General features: G+C 43.8%; 1 protein-coding gene across 1 annotated transcript; it reads right to left on the reverse strand.

Moving 5' to 3' along the window:
- Positions 1–1,152: 1,152 nt before the first annotated feature.
- On the reverse strand, positions 1,153–20,349 carry LOC117416718 (tyrosine-protein kinase receptor Tie-1-like). Its single transcript, XM_059035186.1, has 23 exons — positions 19,955–20,349; positions 18,326–18,622; positions 17,595–17,705; positions 16,715–16,870; positions 15,552–15,683; positions 15,158–15,298; positions 14,447–14,575; positions 14,003–14,148; positions 13,762–13,906; positions 13,255–13,413; positions 12,621–12,755; positions 12,100–12,390; positions 11,446–11,736; positions 10,928–11,121; positions 10,253–10,463; positions 9,731–9,841; positions 8,814–9,004; positions 8,421–8,534; positions 7,401–7,471; positions 4,183–4,223; positions 3,276–3,372; positions 2,973–3,072; positions 1,153–2,142 (listed from the first exon to the last, which is right to left on the reverse strand). The coding sequence occupies exons 1-23, from the start codon at positions 20,001–20,003 to the stop codon at positions 2,071–2,073; spliced, it is 3,384 nt and encodes a 1,127-aa protein (XP_058891169.1). The 5' UTR covers positions 20,004–20,349; the 3' UTR covers positions 1,153–2,070.
- Between the last annotated feature and the right edge of the window lie 582 nt (positions 20,350–20,931).

The raw sequence follows: 20,931 nt of genomic DNA on the forward strand, positions 1-20,931 counted from the left end.
CCTGAGCCTGTCCTGAGAGTTAGGGGAGAGGCTGTGAAGCTGTAGGACCCTGAGCCTGTCCTGAGAGTTAGGATAGAGGCTGTGAAGCTGTAGGACCCTGAGCCTGCTCTGAGAGTTAGGAGAGAGGCTGTGAAGCTGTAGGACCCTGAGCCTGTCCTGAGAGTTAGGGGAGAGGCTGTGAAGCTGTAGGACCCTGAGCCTGTCCTGAGAGTTAGGGGAGAGGCTGTGAAGCTGTAGGACCCTGAGCCTGTCCTGAGAGTTAGGGGAGAGGCTGTGAAGCTGTAGGACCCTGAGCCTGCTCTGAGAGTTAGGATAGAGGCTGTGAAGCTGTAGGACCCTGAGCCTGTCCTGAGAGTTAGGGGAGAGGCTGTGAAGCTGTAGGACCCTGAGCCTGCTCTGAGAGTTAGGGGAGAGGCTGTGAAGCTGTAGGACCCTGAGCCTGTCCTGAGAGTTAGGATAGAGGCTGTGAAGCTGTAGGACCCTGAGCCTGCCCTGAGAGTTAGGGGAGAGGCTGTGAAGCTGTAGGACCCTGAGCCTGCCCTGAGAGTTAGGATAGAGGCTGTGAAGCTGTAGGACCCTGAGCCTGCCCTGAGAGTTAGGGGAGAGGCTGTGAAGCTGTAGGACCCTGAGCCTGCTCTGAGAGTTAGGGGAGAGGCTGTGAAGCTGTAGGACCCTGAGCCTGCTCTGAGAGTTAGGGGAGAGGCTGTGGACTGAACCTCGCTGCGCTTCTCTATCTGGATTTGCTTCAGAGAGCACCCCTGGGAGTGAGGAAACGCTGTGGCAGATCAGCGAGGCACAGCAGAGGAAAGTGTTCACAACTCACAGACCGCACGCTTCTTAAAGTTTGAAACGTGTTCTTATGCACTTGACACTTGAGCAATCGGGGGGGGGGGGGGGGAGGCTTGTTATGAGAAAACATCCACAGCGAGTTCTCCCATTAACCTTTTACAGTCTGGATGCATTTCTGTTTATTCAGTGTATATACATGTCACAACTGGGCCACGCACTGCGGATTTACTAAGACACATGGTGGTACGTTAAAGTAAAGCTGTGCCAGTTAATAACCCAAATAATATCTTTAAATGTGATTCGTCCTGTCATCACAGGCTTGTTTTACTTGCAAGTCTGGTTTTTTAAATGATAAAACACACCTTAAGTATACGTCTCTTTTATGTGAATGTCGGTGCAAGACGTTTAACATTGTTAGTGAATTGTATCTTGGATACACAGATGCTACAGTTAGATACAGTACAAGGGTTACGTCTGTTACTCTTACACAAGAGAGCCCTGCAGCTGGGTGCCCTACAGTACACCAAGCAGGTCATTAAGTGCCTCAACATCATTCACTCCAGTTACACTGGCTGTTCTCTATAACCATGGAAAGAAAGACTGGACCTTGCAGTGCTCCATTCCAGTTAACCTGCACACACACAAACAGACTCCAGTCCACAGCAGGTCCAGCCACATGCAGAAGAGAATACAGACCCCTTTTGTGGTGTCTTATTCCTTTCTCAGTCCACCGTCACTTTATTCTGCAGTAGTTCTCCTAGTTTGTAAGTTCTTCTAGTTTACAAATGCAGCAGACAGGGGTGTAACAATACAGTCCTGGTGTGATATATATTGCCATGCGTGTCATGTTCCTGGTGGGCTACTTTCTATGTAATAAGATCAAACGATCATTAATGATGGGATGTGACGGACATGTATTCTTACAATAGCTATAAATCACTTTTCTTTATATCTTCATCAATCAGATACCCTTTGGTGGATTACAAGTATCTTATTGCTTTTAGTCATGTATCACGATACACTCCTCTATCCCGATATCTCATGACAGGAAGCATCACGCTCCATCGATTAAGAATGGCTCGCTGCGCCACTAGCAGATAAAGGAACTCCATTTTCTTCTTCAGCACCGTCTCTAACAGTCTTTTCAACACATCATAAAGTTCAGTCTTTTTGAGTCTTTTTTTTTTTTCTTATCGCCTCTCGAGGATCCAGCAGCATGGCAGTGGTCAGCTCCTGGTTTAAATGTTTGGGATTATCTGGAGGAGTCCAGTGGGACCCAGGTCAGGCCTCCTCTGCGGTGGCATCGATTCCAGCGTAGGTGAAGTTCTCAAACAGAGCCATGTTCACGTAGGCCTGCAGTGTGGGGGGACAGAGAACAGGTATGAGGTCTGACAGCACAAGGTATGCCCATCTAAACATGGAGCTCTGCACAACTGCAACTTTTTGTGTTTTTCCTATGCTTATAATGTGAATTTACAGTGCGTTGCCATGTGCTTTTTTTATCAGGCTTTACTGTACTCTGGTGATTATTCATGCTCACCACTGCTTTACTATGCCTTCCCTACTCTTTCACTGACCTTTCCTACAGATTTATGTTTTTACAGTAAGCTAACCGAGTTTTAGAAAATCGAAATAAAATTATATATAATAATGTTTTGCTCAAGAGCCAACTTCCCATATAGGGCATATCAATGATATACCAATATTATATCTGTACATCCTGTATGAAATGCTGTACATCTTAAATAATGAATGTATCCGGGTTAGCTTCCTGCCTGCCTGCACAGCCCTGATAGCTTGCCAGCGTTCGTTCTCAAGGGCACCCCATGATATATGGCAACCAAAATGGAGGCTCTGTCTGAAAATGCATCTCATTTCACCCAAGGTTCCTGTGATGTTTGTGTTTCAGTGAAATGTGAAACATGTGAAAAGGCACGGCCCATGTTTCGCTCTGAGCTCAAACCCCGTGAGTGTAATACGCATCTACATGGTCAAGTGAATGCAATAGACTTGCGCTACTGTGTAAACATTACATGTTTAAACCTGATGCGTTTTGGAAATATATCTGTATACCAATATATATATATAAATGTGCAAAATAGTGAAGAATATAACTGGGATAAATTTACAATCTACCTATGCATACTGACATCTGCGATATATGTCCTGTGTATCTTGCATACCTTTCTAGCCTCCAGCATTCTGTTGAGCTGCACTGAGATCTGAGCGAAGGTGGGCCTCTCGTAGGGGCGGTCTCTCCAGCACTGCCTCATCAGCTCGTATCTGCAGTTACAAACGCATTACCATCATTCCCAGCCAATCACGGTGCTCACAGGTGTATGACACTGCTTTGCTTGCTGAATACCTAGACACCCCGCAGCATGGCGACTGGCTGCTGCCCACACCAGTGACACGGACACACTTGAAACTGGAACCATGAATAAACAAGCACACAATAGAGATGATCACTGCTGTACTGTACTTACACCTCATCATCACAGTTCCTTGGCTTCTCCATCCTATAGCTTTGTGGTAATTTCTCATAGAGCTCAGCGCAGGTCATCCCGCAGTAGGGAGTTCCACCTGAAGCAGGACAGGACCAAAGGGTTTAAACACTCGCCACCACTCCACAGCCAGCCCAGTGCCAAATGAGACCTACTCTACAGGACTGCAGATGCAGGCAGCTCCATCCAGGTGGGCTGGTCTAGTCCTACAGCTACAGTTAAATGATCCAAGTGCTTTATGGGGGTCAATGAATCAGTGGGTTCAATTTCATAATTAGAGACACGGCTGAACTGGAAAATACATGATTTTATGTTGAGAAGTAATTTTTGGGGTGCAGAGACCATCTGCATTTATTTTCCAGATATCCATACCACGTTAAATTTTTTTTAGACGGCAGTGAGCTGATGGGTGTGATTGGCGCTGGTGAGTAACTGTGACCCCAGGCATGTGAGTGTGAGTGTTTGTCTCGCACCTCACTCACTGGACTGTGACCCCAGGCATGTGAGTGTGAGTGTCTGTCTCGCACCTCACTCACTGGACTGTGACCCCAGGCATGTGAGTGTGAGTGTCTGTCTCGCACCTCACTCACTGGGCTGTGACCCCAGGCATGTGAGTGTGTGTGTTTGTCTCGCACCTCACTCACTGGACTGTGACCCCAGGCATGTGAGTGTGAGTGTCTGTCTCGCACCTCACTCACTGGACTGTGACCCCAGGCGTGTGAGTGTGAGTGTCTGTCTCGCACCTCACTCACTGGGCTGTGACCCCAGGCATGTGAGTGTGAGTGTCTGTCTCGCACCTCACTCACTGGGCTGTGACCCCAGGCATGTGAGTGTGAGTGTCTCATGGGTTCACTGCTGGGGTCTGAAAGGAAGCTAGAAATGTGCTTACCTAGACTTACAATCTCCCACAGCAGCACTCCGAAAGACCACCTGAGAAAGAAAATACAAGTATTTAAAATTAAAGAAAATGCACATACCCTGAATTCAAAATAATAATAGATAATAAAACATTTTCAAAGATTGTGTTAAAATGTTACATGTGCAGAAGGCTGTTTCCTTAAACGCTTCCCCTTCCATTCTTGACTCAACATGACTGGCAGTATATAGAATTCTAACCCTATCTTACACACATACTGTACCCCACAGGACAAACAAAAACAAATCAACCTCAGTCTTGATTTTTTTGTGTTTCTTTAGCTGTGCTTTTAATCTCCCAGCAGTAACACAGTCACTGCATGTTTATAGAGTTATTATTCATCACTTGATGGCTGTAATAGACACAGAAGATGCCATAAACGTGCCATCAATCACAAAACAGGTGTTTTCCCTTAACTAATGACTCCAATTATGATATTAACATGTTGTCTGTTTGCTTGCTTGTTGACAGTAGAATGTCTAGATCACAAACACAGCAGTAAAGTCGCTTCACCATGTGGAATAGCTGTATCCGAGTCCTGATACAGAGTTGTTATTTCTCTAACTTGGCTGGACTCGCTGTCCTGACCAAGCCTTATCTTTTGGGTTTTTTTTCCCACTTCCTCTGTTCTGAGTTGCACACACAGCTCACAACACAGTATAAATAGACTTGTTTCTGAACACCTAGCTGCGGCTGTCTCTCATGCTTGCTTCCTGGTAAATGGTATCTCTCAAGTAGCAGACTTGTATCAGCAGGAGAAGCAGGGAGGTCCAGGGCGGATTTAATATTAACATGTTAATGAAGTGTCACGTCTATAAACAATGGAGGTCTCTTTCACTGGCTTTATTTACTTATTGATTTATTGGTATAAAGCATGTTTCCTGGTATAGATCATGGATAAAAAAAAAAATACCCTGAAACATACAAAAGAGGGCATTCAGTACTGGCGCCCAGAAGAGCTGGGGTTCAATTCTCCGCTCAGCCACTGACCAGGCTACCAGCCACGGCCTCTGAGAGTGCCTTACTGGGTGAGAAGTGCAGTTACTCTGCAAATAAAACTGTGAGAAAAAAAAAAATCACACAGTGGTTTGCAGAAGTATTCATATTTTGTTGGCACTTGAGCATACTCCACGACACTTTCAAATTAGACTTTACATGTAGAATCAATACAAACTACTCTATACAAAGTTAAACAAATGCATATAGAACATAAATAAGTAAGATTAATCTCAGCTGCATAAGTATTCAACCCCTTTGCTACTGCAGCCCTAAATCAGCTCAGGTGGAAATGTTTTGTTTGAAAGGTCACAAAATTAGTGAAATGGTTTCAGCCTGTGTGTACTCAAAGTGGTTTAACTTGTAGATAATTTCCCTCAGATATATAAAGACTTTCAAGCTGCAACTCACATAGTGATCCAACAAAGCAACCATGAAGACTAAGGAGCTTTTGAAACAGTCAGGGATAAAGTGGTAGAGAAGCACAGAGCAGGAGAAGGGTACAAGAAGATTTCAAAGGTGCTGATTATCCCTCTCAGCACAGTGAAGATGCATCATACCACCGAGACACTACCCAGATCAGGTCGCCCTCCCAAACTGAGCAGCCAGGAAAGCAGGAAACTGGTTCAGGATGTCACTCTGAAGCCAACAATGACCTTGAGAGATCTGCAAAGTTCTGTGTCTGAGATGGGAGTCAGTGTTCACACATCAACAATAAGCCAGTCCCTACACAAAGCTGGTCTGTATGGACAGGTGGCAAGAAAGAAGCCATTACTCAAAAAGCCTCATCTTAAAGCACGTATGGAGTTTGTGAAAAAGCATGTAGATGATACTGCAGACATGTGGAAAAAGGTTTTGTTGTCAGTCGAGACAAAAATTGAACTTTTAAATTCCAAGCGTTACGTCTGGCGCAAGCCCAACACTGCACATTACTCAGTCAACACCATCCCAACTGTCAAGCATGGTGGTGGCAGCATCATGTTATGGGGATGCTTCTCTTCAGCAGGGACTGGGAAGCTTGTCAGGATACAGTTGAGAATGGATGGCGCAAAGTACAGGCGAATCCTTGAGGAAAACCTGTTTGAGTCAGCCAAGACTGAAACTGAGAAGGAAATTCACATTTCAGCAGGACAATGACCCGAAGCACAAAGCCAAAGCCACATTGGAGTGGTTGAACAAGAAGAGAATTAATGTTCTTGAGTGGCCCAGTCAAAGTCCAATCGAAAATTTATGGCGCGACTTGAAGATTGCAGTCCATTGACGATCCCCAACAAACTTATCAAAACTGGAGCAATTTCACCATGAAGAAAAATGTCACCATCCTACTGTGCAAAGCTAGTAGAGACCTATCCAAAAAGACTCATAGCAGTAATTGCTGCAAAAGGTGCTTCTACCAGGTACTGACTTAAGGGGCTGAATACTTATGCAACCAGTAAATTTCATTTTGTACATTGTCTTTGCAAGTTTTGCTGACATTTAACCTCCTCCTCATTATAACAGTGTTTAGTTTAACCATTACAGCTTTGAATAAAACAAGTTTGTTTGAAAAACTGTGCATACATTATTTGTAATTCAACAAAATGTGACATTATTGGTAGGGGGTGAATACTTCTGCAAACCACTGTGTGTGTGTGTGTGTGTGTGTGTGTGTGTGTGTGTGTGTGTGTGTGTGTGTGTGTATATATATATTATATATATATATATATATATATATATATATATATATATATATATATATATATATATATATATATACTACCCAGCAAGGCAGTATAAGAGGACAGGAGGGGGTATTTCACATCCACTCTACAACAATAAGATCCCAGTGTTCAAATAGAAAATCTTTGTATCGATCACCCATAATGCATTGTGCGCCAACGCTGTCTCAGTCGATTGCCGTTTCCACTGGCTCCGAATGGAAAACGCTGTCCTGACTAGTAATTATAGGAATTATTATTATTGAGAAATACCATTTTTAATACTGCTGCAATGTGAGGGGGCCACGCCCCCATGTAAATTACACCTATGGTACGGCTGCGGAGACCGAGAGGTCTAGTTAAATGAACGAGAGAAAGAAAGATGTAAGCAGTCTAAAACAAAGAATGAACGTTCTATCAATTGGCTAAACGATGATCTCTCATGCTGTATATATCAGCTTGCATCTACCTGCACCACAGACAGAAAGAGCTACTTACACATCACTCTTTGTCGTATAGACGCTGTAGTTTAGAGACTCGATTGCCATCCATCGCACTGGCAGTCTTCCCTGGAAAATAAAGGAGGTGTCACTGGACTCGTTCTTAAAGTTTAAATCCTCCAATAAAATCATTTAAAAAATGATTAACATACTTAGAGGAGCTACACCTGTTGCCTTGAACAGCCTAGCCAGAGGTTCAATATTGAACCTGAATATAATAATATAATAAAGAGTGTTGTTTTAAACGAGGTTAACACTACTAGTACTACTACAGGGTCTTTACGTGTTTTTTGTGTTGACTGTGATTATTATTATTATTATTATTATTATTATTATTATTATTATTATTATTATTATTTATTTCTTAGCAGACGCCCTTATCCAGGGCAACTTACAGTCATAAACAAAAATACATTTCAAGAATCACAGTACAAGTAATAATACAATTAAGAGCAAGATAAAATACAATGACTTTGGTTCTAGCAAGTACAAGTATATGACAATGAATACCATGGCTTCGGATTTATTTCCAAATTCTATTCCACCAGGATGTGACAACTGACACAGAAAATGATACAAAGAGAATTTAAACATGAAGAATAAATGAATTAGGATTTCATACCCATACTAGTTTATATAAATAGCGTGTTCTATACACTGTGTAACCAGGGCCTGATCACACAAGAGTTAATTGCATTGGAGATTGGCAAGACAGGCTGGGATCACTAGCTTACAGTACAGCCCCAACTTCCTGTGAGTATTTTGAGATCAGGGCTGTAACTCACAACCGCAGCAGACATGAAAACATGAAGCTGTGGTGAACTGCAGCCCTGACATCTCATCAATGTTTACTCTGTTTGAAAGAAAGAACTGAAGGAAGAAAATAGAAGAAAAAAGGTTTTCTTTGTAATTCATACACTACAGTATATTAAAAATACTGTGTTTCCATTTAGCATAACCCATCTAAAGATGTATGCTGTGCTTACAGTACAATTCTAAATGCATGAAAAATACCCACCATAGTCTTTTTGACATACACTTCTTCTCCCCTGGAAAGTCCAAAATCTGCTATTTTAGCTGTCAGATTTTCCCCGACTAACACGTTTCTTGCAGCCAGATCTCTGTGAATGAACTTTAAAAACAGAAACAAAACTGTTACGGCACGTCGAAGAGAATGCTGGAAACTCAATGGCATTTTACATCCGAACACACAAGCAACGCGACACACGACTATGCAGGTGGAATAAACCCCTTAATGAACGTGTTATCAGCGGGGTAGTCCAGCCGCAGCACAGTTCCCATACGTTGTTTAAGAACATGTGTAATAATTCTTATTTAAGAACATGTATATTTTCGTCGTGTTCCGGTCCCTTCAGATTCAGGACTCCGTGGCTGGGGGTTGCGTGCCCACCTGTTTCTCGCTGAGGTACTGCATTCCCGTGGCCACGTCGGCTGCGAACTGCAGCAGCTGCTGGGAGGTGAGCGTGGAGGCCGTGCCGTGCTCCTTGGCGAACGCCGGGTCCGTCTCCAGCACGCGGCTCTTCCGCAGGAAGTCCAGCAGGTTTCCGAAGGGGGCAAACTCGATGGCGATGTACAGGTAACCTGGAGAGGGACACACTAGTCACGCTGCCTTCACCCTTAGAAAGGGTTACTCTGGGAAATCTGCGTGGTATTTTTAAAGTTTTCCCATGCTTATACTATGCATTTACTGTACTATAGTTTATAATGGTTTGCCATGTTTTGTAATATGCTTTACCTTACCTCTCTGGGTTTTGCTGCGCTTTTAACAGGGGAAACTTTTATAAGGTTCTGAATTCACATTAACAGAAGTGAAAATGTCTTTTTTTTTTTTTTTTTTTTTTAAATAATGACTTTTTGCAAGTAGGAAAATAGAACTATTTCCAATGTAAAAAATGGGCACTATTCACGAAACTTTAAAAAAGTACAAAAAACAAACAAACAAACAAGCAAGCATCAAGCAACATATCTACTAAATCCATGCTGCTCCAGAGTGAGGGAGCAGCCAACACACTGCAGTCCAACAGAGGAGAAATATGTAATTGTCTCTCCACTAGAAGGCGCTGTTTGCTCAGTTTTCAGGTTTTCATCATCTTGTTGCATACCGCATATATATATATATATATATATATATATATATATATATATATATATATATATATATATATAAATACTTTTAAAAATGACTTTTTTAATGACTTGGAAACTAAGACTAAGACTATCTTTTCACAAAGTCACTTAGTAGAAAAGAAAATTCAGCAGTTGCTATTTTTGCAGACAGACAGACAGACAGACAGACAGACGGCTCACCCCGGTTCTCGCAGGCTCCGATCAGATTGATGATGTTCGGGTGCTGCCCCAGTTTACACAGGACCTCCAGCTCTCCTGCAAAATCCCTGTGGTCATTCTCCGAGGCAAACTCTAGGGGGAGAGAAAACCAAACAGTTGGGTTTTTTGTGCTTGTGTTACTGATAGGAAAGCTGATGAGGGCTGTGGTTCCAAAAGACTCAGTAATAAGCCCTGCCTTCAGTTAATTACACATAAAAAAAAACCATTTGTTGGCTTCCCAGCACTCTGTAATCCCTTATAAAAATGTACCACAGTAAAAGCATAGCAAAGTGTAATAAAGCACAGAAAGCTTGGGAAAACATAGCTAAGCATTGTAAAGAATAGCAAGGTATAGTAAAGCATATTAATAAGCATGGCAAACCAGGGTCATCTCTGGTAAATGCAGAGTATAACCATGGGAAAAGCATGGGAAAACGGCTTAGAACATGTTGATCACAAAGAGAGAAACTCCAGCCTCCCCTTTCAGGTCGCTCATGCCCTGACCTTTTAACATTTTGATGGCGGCGCTGATCTTGTTGCCGTCCTTCTTGATCATGGCCTTGATGACTTGTCCAAAGTTGCCCTCCCCGATCACGTCCTCGAACTTGATGTCGTCCCACTCCAGGATGGGGTAGGTCAGGGGCTCGGACTGCGGTTTGGGGCGACGGGTCAGGGTCAGAGTCCCTGAGTTAAATTGCAGGATGGTCTCCTCGCCCTGGGTGGAGACTCACGCATTAGCAAGGGCTTCTCTTAACACAGGTCAGATTAGAAATCAAAGGCACCTCTCAACACAGGTCAGATTAGAAATCAAGGACACCTCTTAACACAGGTCAGATTAGAAATCAAGGACACCTCTTAACAAAGGTCAGATTAGAAACCAAGGACACCTCTTAACACACGTCAGATTGGAAACCAAGGGCACCTCTCAACACAGGTCAGATTATAAATCAAGGGCACCTCTCAACACAGGTCAGATTAGAAACCAAGGGCACCTCTCAACACAGGTCAGATTACAAATCCAGCCCCCATTGGAACCTGTTAGCATCAACTATACTTGTTTAACACATATTCTAGCAGGGCGTTGTTCCTTCAGTTCAGTCTGCAGCGACTCTGCCTGTCTGCAGTGCTGTAGTAGCTGCTCTCCCCATGCGGGGCGGCTGACCACTGGGACACACTCACAGATCCAGACTGGTAGGTGAAGGTGCGGCGCTGGTGGCAGAGGTTCCTGCGGATGCAGAAGAGCGTGAGCAGGGCCAGCACGATGGTCAGGCAGGTGGCCGAAACCGAGCCCACGATGGCCAGGATCAGTTGCTGGTCATTGCCCCCGGGCAGCCCCTGCACCTTCTGTGTGGTCGGGGTGAAACTCAGGGGTCCTGGGAGGGGATGGAAAGAGAATCAGAGAAGGGGCAATTATTAGATGAAACTGCACAATGTAATGGGAACATGAAAAAGAAGGCATTGTGACAATAAGTACTCATGTTATATATATATATATATATATATATATATATATATATATATATATATATATATATATATATATATATATATATATAATAACCAATAAATGCCCAAACAATATCCAGTCCCAGTTTGAATAAATCCTTCTCAGGTCAGGACTGGCTCCTCTGCAATCTCCTCATTGCCAGGGCCATTCACAAACACAGTAAGTGTGCAATGCACTGAGCCACACCCACCGTCCCCCATCGTCCAGACAGTGACAGGGGCGCTCCACTCCCCCGGCACCTTGGAGTTGGCTCGGACCCGGAACTGGTAGTGGGTGCTGCCGTTGAGGGACATCACGTCCTTGCTGGTCTTGTTGCCGTCGTCGGTGTCGACCCACTGGTGCAGACTGCCCGTGCCGACCTGCTTGTACTCGATGATGTATTTCACAATGCCCCCGTTGGGGTCCACGGGGGGCTGCCATGTCAGCCGCACCACGCTGATGGACTGAGGGGTGGCCTGGACGTTGCGTGGGGACGTGGGGCCTGGGTGGGGCAGAGACAGCACACACATCAGGGTCTGGAATGGTACTCAAAGCTCAAGACATACTTTCAACTGCAGTGTAAGTAAGAGGTTGAAGAAACTGCAGAAGTGAATGTACACTAGCTGAACTGTGTGTCTATGACTTAGAATTAACGGATCGCAGTAGTGGGCAGGCTGTCACATCAGCTCTGAGATACACAAATAACTGTATTACAATTGCACTGGCCAATACTGACTTTAAAAATCCCAAACTGTATTAGTTCAGGACCATATTAGCTTCTGCATGTGAAATATAAAGAGCCCGCGGGCTCAGAATCTTGTCACAGTCACATTAGTTCTGTCTTTGGTGCAGTGCTGGCAGTTACCCTGGCTGGTGATGCGCACAGGGTACGGCTCGGATGGCGGCCCCAGGCTCCCGCAGTTGACCATCATCACCTCCACTCGGTAGTCCCGCTTGAACTCCAGGTCTGGGATCTTGGCGGTGCGGATGAGCAAGGAGGGGACTTCCACCTCCTTCAGCAGGACGTTGGAGGAGCTGAAGAGACGGACCACGAAGCCGTTGCCATTGCCGTGTGCCAGGGGGATACCCCAGCTCACCGACAGGGTGTTCCTGCTTTCCACTGAGGTGAACTCGATGAACGGCTGGACTGTGGGTTCTGGGGGGCAAAGGGCAACACGTAAACATGGATATGAAGACACAGGACCTCAAGTACAAAGCATTAGACTTGGCAGGTGGAGGCACCAAATAATGGGCAACAATATGTCAGGAGTACACCAGCATGGGTAGTATGTGTTGCCTACAAGTGTACTCTATGTTTTCTGACTGCTTCATATGGACAGCCGACCCTCGCTCTGAGATCAGGACAGGATTAGTTCAGGCAGTTACCTGGACAGTCAGTTTCCAGGTTGGCCTCAGGTCCTTCAGACCCCTCCCCCCCCTCTCCAGGACGGGTGAGCTGGACGCGCACCTGGTAGCTGGTGGAGGGCTTGAGGTTCACTAGAGTGGTGGGCTCGTTGTCGACTGCAGAGGGAGAAGAGGAAAGCAATCAAACACACTGTAGGCTTGAAACCTCAGAAATAGCACCTAGAGTTCAGCTGCCAGGGAAAAGCATTGAAGTTATTTCAGTATTTGTAGGTTACACAGTTGTCATCTTGATCTAACCTAGGACTCCACTGCTGCCTTTTATGAATGAGTAGTTTTTGGTTCTCATAATTTGTGCTTTAAGGCTCATCGTGGCTTCAACCATCTGCAGGCGATAAATCAGGGGTGGCCAAAGCTGGCCCTTCCAGTCCTGGTCTTCTTTCCAGACCCTGAAGTAGTTCATTCTCTTAGTTTACCTGTTAAATCTGGATTGGAACAGCCCTTCAGGACCGTTATTGGACATACCTGAGCTCAATCTTTCTTTGGTTTCTCTCTTCTATACCTGCAGCTGGAATGAGCACTCCTAGTAGGGGCAGAGACCCCAAGGAAACTCAAAAGCGCAGGGCACTCAGTCACTCAGCCTGCCTGCCATCCTCACCTATGATGGAGGACCACGGGGCCCCGCTGTCCTTGGGTTTGTAGAGGAGCTTAGTGGAGATGATGGGCCCGTCTCCTTGGAAGGTCTCTGCAGGCAGGACCACCAGCTGCTTGCTCCTCCTCTCCAGCAGCTTGGGAGGGGTGTTGGGGGAGGGCGGCGCTGTGAGGACAAGCAGAGAGTGTCTCAAACTCAACGCAATCCAGCCTGGAACCTCTTTTAGATGCAATTCAAGGGCAGTCTGGCTCAAGCGTTATTGTTTTTATTTCTATGGCAAAGGCTTTAAAATGGTTTGAATCGTGTTCAATCAAGCAATCAGATTGTTTTCCCCATAGCCATCTCAAAGCGAGTTAAACTAGGTGAGATCTCATCAACAGAAGCAGTATCAACAGAATAATGCATTAACACTGATACTGCACTTCCATCGCGGCGTATTAAAAGATTGTTTATATCGTGATCTCGACTCGATCCTGAGATCGTTTAGAATTGGTATTTTGTCTCCTCTCTTACTCTTCACAGTCAGGTTGAACTTGCGTGAATCCTGCCCCCCGTTGGTGGAGACGCGGCACTCCCACAGCCCCCCGTGCTCCTTCGACAGCCTCTTGATCTCGAACAGCGCAGAGCTCTTGTTGGACTCCATGGTGGTGCTGGTGGCCTGCAGGAAGAAGGACAGCGTTAGCGCTAAGGGTGTAACAATCTGGCTTGTATTGATGAACTGTGATACTTTACGTAATCTACCCCTCACTCTCACCTTCAGGACAGCACCATCAAGCTTTCTCAGCTCAATGCTGCCGTGCCCTGGCAGAGGGTTCCCCGACGCAGAGCAGGTGATCTTGGGGCTGGAGTTCAAGTTCCACTCCAGGTTACTGGGATTGTCTAAGATCTGGGGGACGCCATCTGGGAAGAAAAAAAAAAAAAAACTCATGCTAGTTTTTGAATGACTGGGATTGCAGAAGCAATCATTGATAACATTAGCATGTATTACATTAGCACTTTATATTATCAATAAAAGTGAAATCTAAGTGATTAAATCAGTATTACGATCAGTATTATGTAGACCAGGAATTTGAACAGGATTCCATTCAGAGCAGTGGCATTGCAGAACTCAGTAGCACTGGGGCAGAGAAGGCTAGCAGTTTCAGCGGACAAACACTTGGAATGGAAAGAGAGAGAGATGATTTAAAATGCTGCATGCCTGATTGTTCACAGTGCTGCCCACGCCACCCTGTGGGACACTGGCAGCCACTAAATGGGTTGCAGGTCCCTCCATTTCTGCATTCGCACTTCAGCTGACAGCCGGGCCCATAGGACTCTTTATCACAAGCTTCACAGGGGAGAGACAATTAACAGAGTTAACATCCTTTCCAACAGTCAGGTAAAGGAGGGCATTAATAAAACAAACAGCACACAACAGCACAGCTACCAGGCTCTTAATAGAACTACGGCACAGAGAACTGTTTTCAGAAATGATTTTCAGATTAAGCAATCGGTCAATGAGTTTATTTCTTAATAAAGTTTGTTAATTTCTTTACTTGTTATCGGTAACAAAATACAAAAAGTTTATAATGCAAATTCATGCAATTTGCAAGTAATTATTTTATTTACCACAAGAAAAAAAGGTATTCCAAAGTAATTTTCCATTGGATTGTAGGATGTTATTATTTTATATCCTATTCATAAAATAAATATCCTCATTCATTTCTTAAATAACAGGTGCGGATAAATCAGACTTTCCCTTGCCTTGTATTGTGATAAATCCGAAGGTGAATAAAAACCAGAGAACTAACTACAAGCTGAAACATTCAGCAGGTTTTGCATGCTTGCAGGTTAGCGGGTTTGCTTGCATCTCCGTACACAGAGGCAGAGCTGTGTTTTCTCAGCCTGATCCTCGCTGTCCGGTACTCACCCGTGCTGCACTGCGGCCCGTTCCAGCCACTGGCACAGCTGCAGCCGTACGGATCCGGGAGGCAGAACGTCAGCCCGCTGCAGTCCATCTCCGCTCGGCACGATTCCTGGCAGTTACGGCCAAACATCCCTGCCCGGCAAGCTGCAGGGAGTAGTCAGATAGTAAATACATGTGTATTTACACATAATTACAATGCTGTTATGCATAGTTACAATGTACTTCACGTGGAAATCGTATTGCATGATATATTTAAGTACACAATTGTATCAGAAAAGGGTTAGGGTTGGGGTTGGGGTTGGGGTTAGTGTAAGGGTAAGTGTTTTACACATGAAGTACAATGTAACTATGTAACTGGTTGTGTCCCCATGAAGACCCCTAGTCTCTGTCCTCTTACCTGTCTCACAGCGTCTCCCCATGAAGCCGGGTGGACAGATGCAGTCCCCTTCTTTATCATGGCAGACCCCCCCATTCAGGCACTCCTGACAGTCCTGGTCACACTGCGGGCCCCACTTCTTAGCTTGACATGCTGCCAATTAAACACAAGCACACCTTTACTGGAACTAAAGACTCAAACACAAGCACACCTTTACTGGAACTAAAGACTCAAACACAAGCACACCTTTACTGGAATTCTAGAATCAAACACAAGCACACCTTTACTGGAACTAAAGACTCAAACACAAGCACACCTTTACTGGAATTCTAGAATCAAACACAAGCACACCTTTACTGGAACTAAAGACTCAAACACAAGCACACCTTTACTGGAACTAAAGACTCAAACACAAGCACACCTTTACTGGAACTAAATAATCAAACACAAGCACACCTTTACTGGAACTAAAGACTCAAACACAAGCACACCTTTACTGGAACTAAAGACTCAAACACAAGCACACCTTTACTGGAACTAAAGACTCAAACACAAGCACACCTTTACTGGAACTAAAGACTCAAACACAAACACACCTTTACTGGAACTAAAGACTCAAACACAAGCACACCTTTACTGGAACTAAAGACTCAAACACAAGCACACCTTTACTGGAACTAAAGACTCAAACACAAGCACACCTTTACTGGAACTAAAGACTCAAACACAAGCACACCTTTACTGGAACTAAAGACTCAAGCACAAGCACACCTTTACTGGAATTCTAGAATCAAACACAAGCACACCTTTACTGGAATTAGAGTTACGCAGCTCAGCAGCTGTCTGGTAAATGGTATAATTTTATAATTATGAACACATTTTCTTTTTTCTGTTTTATTAAATGTTGTATTAGACTGTTTTTAATGTAATGGTTTTTGTGATGAACAGTGCTATAGAAATGTGTATTGTATTGTATTGTCTTGAATACTATAATATATAGTTACTTAATCCTTTTGTGCAAAATTGTTTAATAATAAATGTTTTGCACTTATATTATCTTTTCATATGTATCATGTGTGTTGAAATTATATTGTATTACATGAAATATACCAGTATTTCAAAATCATCATGGTAAAGCCTTTAGACCAAACTCAAGTTGGGATTTAAAGAGACTTGGTGGTTACCTCTGACTATTAGTCTCAGAAAGACACTGAAGATGGGACTTTCAGCCAGATAGCAGGCGCTATAGACCCCTGTGTTCTCCTCCTTCACTCCCTCCATTGTCAGGACTATGGTGTCGTTAGCGATGTCTCCAGCGTGACTCATGTGATGGTAGTTACCTGCAACGCAAAGGCAAAATCTGCCGTTCATAAAGCTTGCTTAAGACAGTCCTTATAAGAGTTTCCTGGAGTAAAAGCACAGCAAAGTGTAATAAAGAACAGTGAAAGCAAAGTATATGAAATCATTGTAAAGCTCAGAGAGGTATGCTAAAGCATATTAAAACATGATCAACCATGGGGAAAAACATGGGGAAACTGCAGGATTACTGCGGTAAGCTTTTCTAAGGGATTCTTTAATATACTCACTGAAACTGAAGCTTGAGTCAGCAGAGACAGGAGGAGTCACATGCAGATTGGAAGAGAACAGCAGAAACCTCACAGCTCCAGTTTATAGTGGTGTTCTGAATAACAATGGCATTTGAGCATGCATGTCCTCGCTATATACAGCATCTGCATCAGTCACAACAGAGTAGTAAGCATGGGATATAATCTGAAAAGAAGAATACTAACACTACTACTACTACTACTAATAATAATAATAATAATAATAATAATAATAATAATAATAATAATAATAATTATTATTATTATTATTATTATTATTATTATTATTATTATTATGTATTTATTTATTTTTCTTATTTAATTGTTAGGCCCATGAAATTAGTTTTGTGAAAGTGGTTGAAACTCAGTTTTCCTAAGTCCTGATTCTTCAATTCTCCCCCCTCAATGGACAGCAGTGAAGCTCAGTGCTGCAAAGCGGGCTCTCACTGTGTTGACTCACCATTGTACTTCCACATGATGTCTCTTTCCTGGAACTGGAGCACCTTCACAGCCAGCTGCACCGTCTCTCCCTTGTTCGCTGTGATCGAGAGGCTCTTTGGCTGAAATTTGGCTGAAAACAAAAGGAAGTCCTTGTAGAATAGTGCTGTAGAAAGCAGGGCTGTCTGTTGAACAGCTCCACAGCTGCTAACCAGGTACTGTGTGCTTTCAAATGGACTGTTTTCAAGAAGGGATGTGATAACACTGGCTTTGTTTAGTCATTATAACTAAAAGAAGGCTTTACATATTTTTTCTGACCTCTATTACTGGCCTCTTGATCATTGTGAGGAATACCTTTCCATACTTTGGGGGTTCAATTGGGGGTTATGCAGATGTATTTTATTTCAATATCCAGCCCATATATTTGTAAAGCTTGGGCTGCTCTTCCTGGTACACTAACCTACCAGAATTCCTTTGGAAATTGACCTTAACAACAGAAGTAATAGGGAATCTTGAAGAAAGACATTTAGCATGTCTTTCATCGCGGTGCTTGAAAATAAAAAAAATAAAAAACAAACACGCAAAAAAGGGACATGCAGGGGACCAGCGTCAATGCTGCTGATGCTGATAAGGGTATTTACTGAATGCGCTGTACTGCACATGAAGGGACATGCAGGGGACCAGCGTCAATGCTGCTGATGCTGAAAAGGGTATCTACTGAATGCGCTGTACAGCACTTGCTGGGCGCAGTACCTTGTGGGTTGTTGTTGATGAGCACCACCTCCGTCTGCTCGGCTGACCTCTTGGCTTTGCAGTAGAAGATGCCCTGCCTGTCCAGTGGCTTGCTGAAGCCCATGGCTCTCATCTCCTCATCCTTCCTCCGAATGAACTGAAACTGGGGCGGATTGGGGACCATGAAGATCTCGTTATCTTTCCTGATCTGCAGCTCCATCTTGCTGGCTTCCCGCTCCCCCGAGACGCAGGACAGGAAGAAGTTCTGTGTTGAGCTGGCATCAGAGTTAGAGATGAGGGTGATGTCTAAAGCAGCCCCTGCGTGAAAAGAGAAAAGGATCAGCTAGGGTTACACTGGGACAGTTTGGGACAGTTCAGAGAAAGGGTTCAGCTAGGGTTACACTGGGACAGTTTGGGACAGTTCAGAGAAAGGGTTTAGCTAGGTTTACACTGGGACAGTTTGGGACAGTTCAGAGAAAGGGTTTAGCTAGGGTTACACTTTGGGACAGTTCAGAGAAAGGGGATAGCTAGGGTTACACTGGGACAGTTTGGGACAGTTCAGAGAAAGGGTTTAGCTAGGGTTACACTGGGACAGTTTGGGACAGTACAGAGGAAGGGTTTAGCTAGGGTTACACTGGGACAGTTTGAGAAAGTTCAGAGAAAGGGTTTAGCTAGGGTTACACTGGGACAGTTTGGGACAATTCAGAGAAAGGGTTTAGCTAGGGTTACACTGGGACAGTTTGGGACAATTCAGAGAAAGGGTTTTGCTAGGGTTACACTGGGACAGTTTGAGACAGTTCAGAGAAAGGGTTTAGCTAGGGTTACACTGGGACAGTTTGGGACAATTCAAAGAAAGGGTTTAGCTAGGGTTACACTGGGACAGTTTGGGACAGTTCAGGCTTTTAAACTCACACCCCAATGCATGCTGGTATGTTTTACCTGTAGTAGGTACCTTTCACAGCAGAACTACACTTACCAGAATGCATTGCGATGTGAGTTGAAAAGCCTGAACTATGCCAAACTGTCCTAGTGTGCATGGAGTCATATGGCAAGCTAAGGTTTAGCATTAGTATTTAGCAAGGCTAGTACTGATACAGCACTGGTATGAACTCACAAATAACACGCGGATCTGAGCGGCTTGGAATTACGCATTTTTGACTGATCAATATGGGCTGTTGTTAGTTATTAGTCAGACAATAACTTAAAAACAGTTTAGCACGTGGTTGAGAAAATGTAGCAACTTAACATATAGACCATATTCTTCTGAGCATCTTTACTGTTCCTGTTTCAATAAAATCGCTGTTGTTAAAATAATGATTTAGGTCTGGTCATCTTGAGTCCTGTTTATTATTATTATTATTATTATTATTATTATTATTATTATTATTATTATTATTAATAATAATAATAATAATAATAATAATAATAATAATAATAATCATAATCATAATCATAATTTCCAATTAATAACCTTTACAAAATAATGTGTATGGTAATTTTAACTGTAGCAAAACATGGTCTACAAGTACAATATACTAGCCATACATATAGCCCAACTTTTCCAAATTATCGCATTTAAAAAGTATTTCAAACAAGTGATAATTAGGTCAAAACATCACAAAATGAACAAAAACAAGACCCGGACCTTACCTGACAACGAGAAAAGACCGATCAATACCCAAGCGCTGAGAGGCTTCATTAGCAACAGCAGATCTCAACCGCGTAACCCAAAGGAACGCAGAACAACACAACCTGGCGATGTCAGACTTTCCGTGTGATGAAAAACAAACGCCGAGTAATACTTTCCAGCGTGAAGGCTCGGTTCTCACGCGGCGTTCTGCATTTAAAAACTGTCATCCAAGATCCCAAAGTTCTTTTTTTTTTCTTTCTTTAAAACAATACATACAAGTGGGTTGAGTAAGAATGTAATGCGTTTCCTCCAGTCAGCCCGACTTGAACTTGTTTTTTTTCACTCTGCTGTAAGCTTTGCAGAGATTTGATTTTTTTGGGTGGGAAAGGAAGGAACCTCTTCAGAAGGGAAAGCTTTCTGCTGTGAGATAAACTGAGCTGTGAGATCGCGGGGCTGGACCTCGGCTGGAGGGGGGGGGATTGGAAAAGCTCTGATGTTACACCACTCATCACACATACTGCTGTGACAGGGTGGAACGCGTTCACTTGTAAATGGGGTTGATTTTTGTCATTTCTAAATGTTCAGCAGGTTGGTTGAGTGTGCGTTCGAAACCCAGGGCGTGGTGCAGTTTGTCTTGTTTAAAGTTCTTCATTTCCATGTTAGAATGTGGATAGAATGGAGTAAAATGTGAGCCTTGACTGGTGTGCCAATCAATAATCCAGTGTATGAAAGACTGCCCCTGGCCTGTCTGCTCAGTGTGTATAAAAGACTGCCCCTGGCCTGTCTGCTCAGTGTCTATAAAAGACTGCCCCTGGCCTGTCTGCTCAGTGTGTATAAAAGACTGCCCCTGGCCTGTCTGCTCAGTGTGTATAAAAGACTGCCCCTGGCCTGTCTGCTCAGTGTGTATAAAAGACTGCCCCTGGCCTGTCTGCTCAGTGTGTATAAAAGACTGCCCCTGGCCTGTCTGCTCAGTGTCTATAAAAGACTGCCCCTGGCC

Source organism: Acipenser ruthenus, chromosome 12 (assembly GCF_902713425.1).
Source record: "Acipenser ruthenus chromosome 12, fAciRut3.2 maternal haplotype, whole genome shotgun sequence".
Taxonomy (NCBI): Eukaryota; Metazoa; Chordata; class Actinopteri; order Acipenseriformes; family Acipenseridae; genus Acipenser; species Acipenser ruthenus.